Here is a 13,503-nt window from a genome sequence, read left to right as displayed (position 1 = left end):
CTTTGATCCAGTTTTCCGTGACCTTTTTGAAGGTCCCCCTCCTCGTGTTTGATCTTGGAGCGCCCACACCCAGTTCAGAGGTCGGACCCAGGCTCAGAAATGCGCAGTGAGGAAGGTGAGGCCACCGGCTTGCTCTCTGGGCAAGGTTGCAGCCAGAGGAGGCAGGAGCGCAAGAGGACGAGGGGCTGCTTTGCTCTGCAGCTGGTGAAGATGCTCAGGTCCTGCAGGCTTCCTGCAGGACGTGCTGCCCCGCTGCGGACCTGGCACATCACTCTTTCCTAATGTGTATGCTAGCCTTTGAGCCTGGTGGCATAGTGCTTCTGCGGCAGGGGGCGATCGGCTGGCAAGGGCAGCAGTTTGAAACCACCAGCCATTCCTGAGAGAAAGACGCACGACCTCCGTAAAGAGTTGCTTTCACGGACACAGAGAAGGGCAGTTCGCCCTGCCCCACCAGGTCACTGTGAGTCAGCATCAACTCGATGGCAGTGCGAGTGCATCGTCGCCATGACTTGCCATCCAGTTCCTAGCAACCCTGTGAGCCACAGGGTGAACTGCCCTGTGAGCTTGCTTGGGATGTATTCTTGATGGAAACAGATCACCAGGCTTTGTCCCCTTGGTAAGCTGGGTGGATCTGAACCATTAACCTTGTAGTTTTGCAGTCCAGCACCAACCATTTGTGCCACTTAGGGACCTCTCTGCCTCACCGCCACGGGGTCGATGCTGACTTAGAACTCCCATCAGCTTCCTGGTTGTTCTTGAACAATTCTTTCACAGATTCAGGTCTTCAACCTGCTTGATCTCATTTATCAGCTGGAGATGGATTTATCAGCTGGAGATTTATCAGCTGGATTAGATGCCACAGGTCCAGTGTCTGTATTTCCTTGGTCATTATTGTTCATTGGGAGTTAATACATATAGCATTCCTTAGTTCAATCACGTCAAGTAGCATTGTGCAATTGCTACCACAGTCAATTTCCAAGCATTGTTTTTCTTCCTGGACTCCTTGACATTGTGTCTCTCTTTTACTCCCCCTCCATCGCTTTACTGTCCCCCCAGCTAGAACCCTTATTCTACTTGCTGTCCCTGTAGGTTCATCAGTCATGAGTTTCATATACCAAAAACCTGAAAAATGTAGAACACAGCTTCAAGAGGGTGACTCCCAATGACTTAACACCTCTGAGATAAACCCTAATATGAACAAACAAAAACCAGAAAATGTTGAAAACCAGATCGGGTCCAGCATGCATCAGAGGGGGGTTGACTGGTAAACCTTTAGCGCTCAAGTCAGATTGATGCCTCTGGTTTCCTGTCCTCCTCTCTCCGGTGCCCTCTGTTCAGTAACCCCTCCCCTCCCATGCCTCAACTGAGGACAGAGGGAGTTCACTGGAGGCTTGTTCCTTATGTTGATCCCACCAATGACTCTTGGGCCCCCACTGTCATCCATAGCCTTCTGCAAACTGGATTCTCACAATTTAGGCTCTGATACTAATCCCTCTTTCGATTTTAGATTATATGATTTACAATTCTTCAGTGACTGATGACGGTGTGCTGCTTCCATGTGAACTTACTTAACATCTCGCTGAGATGGCTGCTTGTTTGGAGACAGTCCTTTAGGACCCCAGATGCAGTTTTAGCTCATAGCTGGGCACCGTCTCATTTCTTGGCCAACTTTTAATATAGCACCCATATCTTCTTAGTTCCCTTCCTGAGGGAGAGCATTGAGCAGGGCCATGATGTAAGAACTAATCGTTCTTAAGTTGGCGTTAGGCTTTAGGTCGAGCCCCAAACCCATTCCTGGATCTCTGGGTTTGTTTGTTTTGTTTTTCTTTTACTTAATTATTACTTGGGGGTTAACACCCGTCACATCATTCCATAGTTCAATCACGACAAGCCGAATTGTAAAATTGCTTCCACGATCAGTTTCCAAACATACCTTTTCGTCCTGGACTTTTGAATGTCTCCCTTTTACCCCACCTCTCCTCCCCCAAAGCCTTTATTCTATTTGCAGTTCATCAGTTCTGATGTGAACCTATAGTAAATGGTAGAACTGCCCCTGTGAGTTTGCAGGACTGTAACTCTTTATGGGAATACAAAGTCCCATCCTTCCATGGACTGGCTGGTGATTTCAGCTGCTGGCCTTGAGGGTCACAGCCCAACACGTAACTAGTAAGCGACCACGACTTGCTCCTATGTCCCGACGGCTCCTCTATTAGTCTGTAGGGTACCTTTGAAAAAGGGTTCACTTAAAACAGGCTTCTGATGGGAGCTGCTGGGCCATGCCATTCAAGGCAGAGAGGCCAGCTTAGCAGACTATGGGGACTCTTTGGGGAGATTACAAAGAAGGAACCTTGGTAGGTGTTCTCAAAGCCCAGTTGATCACATGGGCTTATGAGATGTTTTAAGAAAACTGAAAAATGCATTATTGAGGAAAAGGCCATGGTAGTTAGTTGTCCTGAGGAATTTCCCCATCATAACACCCGTGCCTGCTTCTTCGAGAGGGCGGCATGCGGTGCCCTACAAGAACTCTGTCGGGAAAGCTCGGCCCATCCACTCCACAGCACCCATCATGCCCTCTACAGATTTCTTTCTGCTCCTCAAGCTCAAAGAACATTGAAGAGAAATGCTCTTGGAGTTCCTTGAGGCCACTAAAAGCTGCAGTTTGGGACCTGATATCAATCAAATGACACAGAATTATTTGGGGAAAGGGCAGCGAGACAGAAACACTACCCTCAGACGTGTACCGATAGATGGAGGCTATGCAGAAATGATGGCTTCACATTGTAATCGTTTTGCTTCAGTGTGGTTTGTAGCAATACTTTTTTACTCCCCCTCATGTTTGTACCATGGGTGTGAACAGCCCGCTCTGTAGTTAGCAGCCCACTAGGCTACCACCCTCTCCTTGGGAGAAAGACTGGATGCCAGGAGGTCTGGATTTTAGTCTTGAAAATACTATTTCATCCCATGGCACCTCTAGTTTGTAAATGGGCACCAGAGCCAACTGTATCTGAGACTTTTAGAAACATCGCCCCCTTGTTCATCAAGCACGTTTTATGAACGTGAACTTGGAATCCCCCCAGAGGTGCACCTTGTGGGAACCTGCAGGACAGCGGCGGCTTTGACAAGGAGTCAGAGAACCGATGGCGCTGGTCCCCACGGAGGCACACAGGGCTCACTGCCATCCAGCTCATTCTGACTCGGAGACCCTACAGAGACGCACCCCAAGGAGGCTCAGAACGTTCATGGAGAAATGGAATTGAAAGATGGATTCCCCCACCCCCACTACACACACACACACACACACACACAGATTGTTTGAAGCCCCCCATAGGTGGCCCTCTGTCTGTCTTGGACGCCTTGTATCTGTGGTATTTGTCATGGTGCAGATCCTGCACCTCACACCCAGGAGCCCTGATAACATCGGCAGGTGAGCATGGACTGCTCGCTGCAGGGTCGCAGTTTAAACCCACCAGCCCCTCACAGGCAGAAGACGAAGCTGTCTGCTCCCTAGAGAGTTAGTCTCAGCAACCCTGTGGACATCTCCGAGTCCCTGGTGATGCAGGGAGAGGCACCGTTGAGCTGGTAACCATAGCTCAGCCAGCCTCTCTAAGGGAGAAAGAGGAGGCTTTCTGCTCCCATAAAGATTTACGGCTTTAGAAACCCACAGGGGCAGTTCTACGGGGTCACTATGAGTCAGAAGCAACTTGATGGTAAGGGGTTTGGGTGGGTGGTGCCTTCCAGCAGGCCTGCACCTGAAGCATTGCTGGGGGAGCTTGGGGGGCGGGGGGGAGCTTAGGAATTTGCATCTTAACCACGGTCTCCTGAAACTATGCAATCCTACTTAGACCAGAGTCAGCTATGACTCAGGTAGACCCTGAGTGTCAGTTTTCGATGATTGACCTTCCTCAAATAACAGCCCGACCTTTGAACCTATCCAGGGATGAGCTCTCACCTGCAGTCTTAGAGTTAGCAGCCAAGCATGTTAACCATTGGGACCACCTAGGGACTGTGAGCCTTGTACTGCACTGGAACACTGACCCACACACATTGTGGTACCTCGCATGTTAGACTTATTTCTGGGTACATTTGTCTGCTGATTCCAAAAATGACACTAGTTTTCCATATCAACTAGTTTTTGAGATACAGAACATATGGCATATACCACTCTTTGCTCACCCATTTTTTAAAAATCGGGATTTTTAATGTAGTGTTAGCTAGCCTGAGCTAGAGAAAGTACACACTGGCTTATTTGTAGTAAGTTTGATACAATAAATATTGTTCTAAAACCCAAAGTGGGTCTGTCAGACGTTCCCTGTAGGCATTGGCCTCCCACTAATCTTAATCAGCTTTTACCCAGGCCACACCAGAAACGGCTTTCTTTGTCCTCTCCGCTGTAGTATGTAATTCCTTACATCATTATAAGTAAGAGTTACCAAGATCACCATGAGACAAAGACTGTGCTCTGATTCACACCTCCACTTAGGTCAGAGCTCGGTCTCCCCCCATTCCTGTTTGCTAGCGGACGATGCCCTCCCAAATGGGGTCATAGCCATAGGCACAGGAAATCCAGCATTACTCCAGCTCACTGAAGGGATTGTAGCCGGGAGGACCATACGAATTGAGTATAACTCAATTAGTATAACTTAATAGCTAAAACTATAGTGAAATACCAGGACCAAGGGGGAAAAAAAAAACGCTTGTTGGGCAGTGGAATTGTTGTTAGGTACCACTGAGTCCAGTTCTGACCCAGCGAGACCCTGTACAAAACAGAAAGAAACACTGTCGGTCCTGCACCATCCTCCCAATTGTCCTTGTGCTGGAAGCCCATTGTTGTAACCACGATGTCAGTCCATCTCCTGGAGAGCCTCTTGCTACTGCCCTTTTACTTTACCAAGCATGATGTCCTTCACCAGAGACTGGTCTCTCTTGGCAGTATGTCCAAAATGTGTAAGATGAACTCTCTCCATCCTTGTCTCTAAGGAGCACTCTGGCCATCTTTCTTCCAAGAGCCAGAGATCCGTTTGTCCTTTCAGCAGTCCATCTCACTTTCATTAGTCTTCTCCAGCCCTGCAATTCAAATGTATCCATTCTTCCGCGGTTTCCCTTACTCGGTGCCCAGTGTTCACATTCCTAGGAGGCAAGCAAACGTACCATCGGCTTGGCTCAGGCACGCCTGAGTCCTCAAAGCAGCCTCCTTGCTTTTCAATGCTCTAAAGAAGTCTTGCCCAGCAGATTTACTTAATGTAACTCATCTTTTTATCTCTTGAATGCTACTTCCCTGGGCAGTGATTGTGGACCCAAGCAGGACAAAAGTCTCGAAAACTTTACCATGTCTCCATTTATCATGATAGTACTTATTTGGTCCACTTATAAGGATTTCTTCTTCTTCTTCCTCTTCCTCTTTTTATTGAGTTGTAAGCCACACTGCAGGTTGCATGCAATCCTTGCTCTTCATCAGTAAGTGCAAGTCCTCCTCGCTTTCAGAAAGCAAGGTTGTGTCATCTGCATAGCACAGGTTGTTATTAAGTTTTCCTCCAACCCTGGTTCCACATTCTTCTTCATATAATCTAATTTCTCTAGTAATTTGTTCAGCATACAAACTGAATAAGTATGATGAGGAGATAAAACCCCGATGCCCACCTTTCCTGATTTTAAACCTAGCAGTATGCCCTTGTTTGTTTGCACAGTTGCCTCTTGGTCCATGTACACGTTCCACAGGCGCGCAGTGAAGTCTTCTGGAATTCCCATTCTTCAAAGGCTCTCCTTAGTTCTCATGATCCACACGATCAAGTGCTTTTGCACAGTCAATGAAATACAAGTAAATATCTTTCTGGTGTTCTCTGCTTTCAGCCAAGATCCATCTGACACCAGCAATGATATCCCTTGTTCTGGGTCCTCTTTGGAATCTGGCCTAAACATCTGGCAGCTCCCTGTCGATGTACTGTTGCTACCTGAATATCAATCATATCATTCTATAGTTTGATCGTTCTGTTGGGTTACCTTTCATTGGAATGGATTCAAATATGGATCTCTTCCACTCAGTTGGCCAAGTAGAGCTATCTTTCAAATGTTCTGTCATAAACGAGTAAGTACTTCCAGCGCTCTCTGTCAGCTTGCTTGTGGAAACATTTCAGTTGGCATACCAGCAAGTCCTGGAGCCATGTATTTGGCTAATTCTTTCAGTGCAGCTTGAACTTCTTCCTTCAGCACTACTGGTTCTTGCTCATATGCTGCCTCCTGAAATGGTAGAATGGCACAGTGGATTATTTCTGTCTCCTTTGTTACAATGACTCTAGTTCTTTATGATACAGTGTATTCTTTGTATATTATTTGAAGGCTTCCAGCATCATTCAGTATGTGTAATAGAACCATAATTATAGGTACCAAGTAGCCATAGAAGGGTTGAGAGAGATAAAAATGGTCTTGTTCCTTCCACTGAATGCTTTAAATAAAAGAGATGGTGCATAACAAAAATACGTAAGCAGGTGCCAGGAACCACTAAAAGAAATTGGAGGCAATTTTAAGAGATGTAAAACCCAAACCCTGGGGAACCACAAACTTCTTGTTAGGTGCGGAGTTAATTAATTGTGCCAACCTGGCCAATAATCACATGTGGGGCTAATTGAAAGGCGGAGGGATAAATGGGTGGTGAGCCTCGCCTTTCTAGCTCTCAGGTCTCTTGCTTTGTGATGGTCGCACCAGGGTGCAGCTGCCTTGGCAGTTCCCTGCTTCAGCTTGCAAGATTTACTTCCTACAAGACATCCCCAAGGAGAAGCCACATGGACCTATCCCGATGCAGCCCTGGGTGCTGGAGCAGCCGTGTGGAGACCCCTGCTAGTGCTGAGATGCTTATTCGTTCACTGACTCAGCTTTCCTCCTGCAGTCGGCATCATTGCCTCTGTTTTGTGAGGTGGAGGATTTTATGGACTGGTGTTGGGTTAATGGGTTAATGTTGGACTTGTGGGCTTGGGCAGCATTGGGTTGGGATGTTTTCGTGATGCACACTTTCTTTACATAAAACTCTCTTATACATGAGTTGCTGTGGATTTGTTTCTCTAAAGTACCTAGACTAATACAGGTGCTGTCAAGACATCTCCAACTGCTGGCAATCTTACAGACGACAGAATGAAACACTGGCCAGCCCACATCATCCTCACAATGAGGTGTGAGCCCATTTGCAGCCACTGTGTTAGTCCATCTCCTCGAGGGTCTTCCTCTTTGTCACTGATTCTGTATTTATCATGACCTTTTCCAGGGCTGGGGCCTCCTAATAACAGCTCAAAGGACACGAGGGGAAGCCGTCTCACCACGCTGCTGCCTTGTAGGACATGTCCTGGCTGGGCTGCCTCCCAGGCCAATACATGTTTGTTCTCCAGGTGGCCCATGTTCCTTTCACTGTTCCTCACCAACACCGTAATTCAGGTGCATCGGTTCTTCAGTGTTTCTTATTCAGTGTCCAGCTTACACACAGCTGTCAGGCACCGAAAAGACCGTGGTGGGGCCAGGCCTTCCTTAGTCTTCAAAAGGATGCCATTGCTCTCTTAACACTGTCCAGTGGTCGTGTGCACTAGATTTCTGAATGCAGTCCACCTTTTGATTTCTCGACAGCCGCTTCCATGAGCACTGAGTGAAATGAAATCTTGACAATGTCTCTCTTTTCTCCATCGAGCATGATGTCTTCCGAGTTAACTGTGAGGACTTCTGTTTTCTTACCAGTAAGCTTTCATCCTTAGGGAAGGCGGCAGTGTTTCTAATTTGCATCAGACAGGGCGTGAAGTCCTGTTGGCCTTCAGGGAGTGAGGTGGTCTCGCGTGCCTCCAGTGGTGACTCTGCATCCTTCCTCATTTAGTCCAGCTACAGCAGCAGGTCTCCGCCTGCCTCCTGCCGTGACCCTTACAGTTCCTCATGTGGTGGTCACCCCCAACCAGAGCATTACTTTTGTTGCTACTGCATCACTATCATTTTGCCACTGTTCTGAATCATACTGTAAATATCTGATATGCAGGATCTATTTTCATTGTTACAAGTTGAACATAATTAAAGCATAGTGATTCACCACAAAGACAATATCTTTTTATATATTGTGAAATATTTATTTCTAATGACAAATAAATGAAATTTTGTCTTGAAGCATGGTGTAGCATGGGTAACAGTGTTCGCGCAGGGTACTCATATGTGGGTGTATCTGCATATGCGCGGACCTGCCTGGCGATGGATAGAGGGGCGGTGTCTCGTTTCCTAAGACCATCGGAGATATGTGTTTTCTGATGGTCTTAGGCGACCCCTGTGAAAGGGTCATTTGACTCCCAAAGGGGTCGCGACCCACAGGTTGAGAACCACTGAGCTGGAGTATACGCTGAGCATGCAAAGTGAGTAAGTACGGTAAACAGGTACACTTTTTCTGGTTTTAAACCATCCAGTAGTCTGTGCTCTGTGTCCTCTTGGTCCATGTGCAGTTCTGCATGTGCATAATGACGTGCAGGAATTTCCATTCTTCACAATGTTGTTCATGGTTTATGTCCATATAGTCAGATGCCTTTTTGTAGTCAGTAAAACACAGGTTAAAAAAAGGAATACTTCCAACCAAGACAAGTCCAGACCAGATGGCTTCACAGGGGAATTCTCCTAAGTATTCAGGGAAGAGCTGTCACCATATACAGACTATTCCAGAATATATAGAAAGGAGCAGAAAACTCCTAAACTCATTCTATGAAGAAAGAATAACCCTGTACAAAAACATAAAACTGCACACCAGTATCCCTCAGGTACATAGATGCAAAAATTCTCAACATAATTTTGGCCAATACATTCCAACGCTGTCTCAAAAAAAAAGGTAGCATTATGACCAAGTGGGATTCATACCAAGGATGCAAGGATGGCTCAGCATTCCAAAAGCGATCCCTGCAATCTACCACATCCACAAGACGAAGAATAAGAACTATGTGATCCTATCAATAGGCACATAAATAGCATTTGACAACATCCAACACCCATTGCTAATAAAAACACTCAAATAAAAACAGAGGGAAACTCCTCGACAAAAATTCAGTGGCCAATGTCCGGCCCCATGGGGAAAAACTGAAAACATTTCCCCTGAAACTAGGATAGACGAGGGTGGCCCCTTCATCGTCACGCTTATTCAACGTTGTGCTGGAAGTCTTCTCCAGAACCGTAACGCAACAAAAAGAACTCGAGGGAACGCAACTGGTTTTCCTCAGCCTCCCTCTTCATTTAGCTCTGTAGAGTCTGTTCCTCCTTGGCTTCAGTTCTCATTAGCTCCTTGACTTGCTGGACTCTGGTTTGGGCCAGAGTAAGTACAAACGCCACGAAAACAACCCAGAGTCCCTAGTGAGGCCTGTCTCTACCTAGTCCTCCTCCCCCAAGCTCCTACTGCCGAGTTACCAAATGAGACATCAGGAACAGTGGGATTGCTTTCCTCTGAAAATGCAGAAAGCAAAAGGAGAAGGATGACAGGAGCAGGGGAGGTGGGACATATCTCTATGTATGAAGGGAAATTCTCAAAGAAAAATAAGCATCTAGAATCGGTGCTGATGTAAAAGAGGCCGAAGACAATGAACGCAGCCAGAGACCCGAGTGCAGAGAAGATGACTGCCAGGGTGGTCACTGAAGCCGGGGAAAGGGTGGACAGGCGGGTGAAAGGAGACAGAAGCCAGGGTAAGACATGAAAACAATAACCACTTATAAGTTATCAAGGGGTCAAGAGGGTGGGAGGACGGAGAGAGGGTAAAAAGAGGAGCTGGTACCAAGGGCTCAAATAGAAAGTAAGTGTTTACAAAATGATGATGGTGACTTAGGGAAAAATATGCTTGCAAAACAGGATTCCCAGATTTCCAACCGAGGGCTTCTGGGAACACAGGCAATTCCTCTGACGTGAGCATGACATAGAATTAGTGCTTGTTAAGAAGGCTCTGAGAATAGACAGCTTACAGAAAGGAGGTAGGTGATCACCCCGAAATCAAAGCTTCAGGAAGGGCCGTGGAATCGCACACAAACGGGCACTGGAAAGTCAGACCCCTGCATTTAGGCGCTGAAGCCACCCGACTCACAGAAGCGTTGATGCCACTGCTTCATATATCAAGTTAGATAAAGACTCTCCTTCTCAGGATGGTTCTAAGCAACAGGATGCTGTGTCGATAGCTTCTCGTGTGCTCTAGGCCTCATGTGCTGTGTTTCTTCCTTACAGACCGATGAAGAGAAGAGGCAGGGGTTGCCCGTCGTGATGCCGGTGTTTGACCGGAACACCTGCAGCATCCCCAAGTCCCAGATTTCCTTCATTGACTACTTCATCACAGACATGTTTGATGCTTGGGACGGTAAGAAAGTCCTTGTTTTACCACCCACAAAGGAGTATGTTCTTATCCTCTAAGTTGATGATCTTTAAATGGTATCGGATGGACCTACCGATACATGCTCCACACAGGAAACATGAGCTGTCAGCTCTCTGTGGCCAGGGCAAGAGGCAGGTGCCCTTTTTGCGTCCTCCAGGACAGTGCGTGTGCACACAAGACCCCTTGGATATGTGATAAGTGGATTTCTAAAAATCTTATCCTTTTCAAGGGACACACTCCCAAAGCTCACAGCAGTTCATTAGCGGGAACCTCTCGAATGCAAGCAAACATGTACGGCAAACATGTACGGCGTCTACGCAAGTCACATGTTCTTTGGATAATGCCACTGACAAACTTGATTTCTCAAGTTTTAACGAAAAGAATCTGAATGCCAGTACATAGAAAGCCCTGACGGTGTCCTGGGTTACATGTGGGGCTGCTAGCAAAGCCACCGCTACTACAAGGGAGGAAGATGGGGATTTCTACTCCAATGAGGAGCTCAGTGTCGGAAACCCACAGGGGTGGTCCCACCAGTCATGTGGGGCCGCACAGAATTGGAATCCGGGCTGTGGCAGTGAGAGTGACCCAGAACCTGCAGGCGGTCTCAGGGCAACAAAGGCAGGTCCCGTTCCTCCCACACATGTACAACCCTTAGTTACAGACCATCCCCCAGAAAGCATGAAAAATTCAGGCTCCATACAATGGTTCATAGTCACAGAGGTGCTACTTTGTCGCATGCACCCAAACATTATTATCACCGTATTATTTGTTAGAGATGTTTTAGTAACTGGAAGTTTTCCTGAGTTGTATGCATAGAAAGCTATACGCTACGTATATTAAAGGCAAGCATTTTGCTGACTTTAGATGTGAGCAGTTCCCACTGTTCCGTTTGACAAACAAATTCACCTTCAAGTTAGGCTGAGGGATGATGGGCTCCATCATTTGGGTGCTGCCCGTTGGACTTCTTGGCAGCCTTCTCGTGCTGCCACTTCTGCGCTTAAGGCTTGACCCAGGACACCGTACTGCTCCTCTGAATCTGATCTCAAAGGTGTCCCTGCCAGCCCCAGCCTTACACATGCTCCTGTGAGCTAATAACCTAACAGGGTTCCTTGATGTCCCTGCAGCCTTCGCCCATCTGCCAGCCCTGATGCAACATCTGGCTGATAACTACAGACACTGGAAGACATTGGATGACCTGAAGTGCAAGAGTCTGAGGCTGCCATCGGACAACTAACGTCAAGCCGACTACGGGACTTCCTGATCTACAGAAGGCACCGTGAACCACAGGCGTATAAGCAAGAGGTTGTCCTTTATAATGGAAATGGCAAGACCTTGGGTTAAGGAGTCGGGGTTTGATATTTGACCTTGAATCGATTTAAGTCCCCAGATCTCATTTTTAGAATGTTCCACGCAGGAAAATGGTGGGGGCTTTTTTATTTGTTTGTTTTTAAACAATCACTTGGTAGCAGAAGAAATACCTGGCAAACTCCTGTATGCTGCTGGCATCCCGTGAGCCCTTTTCAAGCCATGGAGGCACTTTATCGTAATTAAGACACCAACAGCAGTGTCCTGGTGCATGTCAGCCCATCCCCCTGGACGACGGCCACTCAGTTAGCTACTGTTCTGCTCCCAAAACAGCCACCAGTAGAGTTTAGCTCTTTTCCCCAAGAGCATCTGCCTCAAGGGTTCAGAAGAAGCCCATCTGAACAGAGAGAGCTAAGAGGGAAAACTGCTCAAGAGGGCCAACTCATTACTAAACTAGCATCACAGCCTCCCCAGCTAAGTGGTCGATAGGGAGTCAAGTTAGAACACAGCCGTGGCTTGGTGAATGCTGCCTAGACTGAGGTCAGCAGCCTGCGCAGCCTCCTTCCCGGTAAGATCCTGCTCAAGGGCAGCCATGCGCCGCGAAGGAGGGAGGGAGGGAATGACACCGCGTTTGCAGGGAATCCATGAGCTTTGCTGATTTCTGGTTCACAGAGGCAGCCACAAGGCACCACACTAAGTATTACATACAAGCCATTAAGTCAGAATGCCCTTGGACAAGCTTTTATAAAAGAAAAATTTATATACATTTGCTGTTTAAAATTTTTATTAAAAAAAAAAATCTAAATTTTCTGGGGGTTCCATCCACAGAGCGTGTTTTGCCATGTGCCAGCTATACATGTGTATTTGGGGAGGGCAGAGCGGGAAATTTCATGTTTCAGATGTTTTTAACCTATCTATATTTGAGATCATGCTGTTTTGCTTTATTGTTAAAAAAAGATTGCGATATGTAAATAAATGAGAACACAGGCATAGAGGGGCAGTAACTACTATTTTAAGCATTACTTGTACGCTAAAGGCTTCTAAAGCACAAGTGCATATTTTTGTACCGCTCTTTTCACAACTTTCCGTGAACACATGACGTCAGCCTGGAGCGTTCCTCCCTCATTACCGTCAGCTCTTCCCTGTTATAAATCCCAGACGTCAGCAAGCAAAGATCTCGTCTGTGTTTTCTTTCGCCCAGATGCCCCGTACTCCATGCCGCGGGTTCAGAGGTATAAACAGAGTAAGCTAACCGAAACAGGGGAGCTTTGCTGCTGCTGCTGCCGTTTTGGGGGGTAAAAATTGGAACACAGAGCACTTGGAACTCTTACATGAGAAGAAGAAAAAATGTGTCACTACATAATGGGCCAATGTTCTTTTCTGAGTTTTGTACCCAAATGGAAACATACAGGATAACCCCATACCACGAAATGTATCGAAATGATTTTTGTTAGATAAGACAACTCGCTGAGTCACTGCAGCTGCAGGCTTTGTGTTGTGATAGGGCATTAAGTAAACGTGAGGACGACGTGTCGGTGGAGCACTTGTAACAGTTCCTACAGCCATTTTTCAGTCCCAACAGCTGTTATTCTTCACCTCTTTGACCTAAAATTTTCATAATTTTAAATTCTGGATTAGTGTCCTTTATTCCATGGGTCACATACTTTGTTTTCAAAACACATCAAGACGCCAGAATCCCATTTTAAGGCACTGAGCCATTCCAAAACTGCAACGCCCAAACACACTGCATGGGGTTGATTTTGACTCGTAGCGACTGCGCACATACACACATGCCATGGGATTGATTTTGACTCGTAGCGACTGCACACACACACACACACACATGCCATGG

At 46.8% G+C, this 13,503-nt stretch overlaps 1 protein-coding gene across 1 annotated transcript in view; it reads left to right on the top strand.

The window, feature by feature from the left end:
* Window positions 1–12,824, top strand: part of PDE8B (phosphodiesterase 8B) — a 164,580-nt gene extending 151,756 nt beyond the window's left edge. The window contains exons 20-21 of the mRNA XM_045285214.1: window positions 10,202–10,331; window positions 11,471–12,824. Of these exons, the coding sequence (XP_045141149.1) occupies window positions 10,202–10,331; window positions 11,471–11,580 (240 nt within the window). The 3' untranslated portion in view covers window positions 11,581–12,824. The remainder of the gene's footprint in view (window positions 1–10,201; window positions 10,332–11,470) is intronic.
* Window positions 12,825–13,503: the final 679 nt, after the last annotated feature.

The sequence above is a fragment of the Echinops telfairi genome, unplaced genomic scaffold (genome assembly GCF_000313985.2).
Source record: "Echinops telfairi isolate 266 unplaced genomic scaffold, ASM31398v2 ScPeMD7_7469;HRSCAF=8507_1, whole genome shotgun sequence".
Classification (NCBI taxonomy): domain Eukaryota; kingdom Metazoa; phylum Chordata; class Mammalia; order Afrosoricida; family Tenrecidae; genus Echinops; species Echinops telfairi.
Note: the sequence above shows the minus strand (reverse complement) of the source record. Positions and strands in the feature narration are given on the sequence as shown.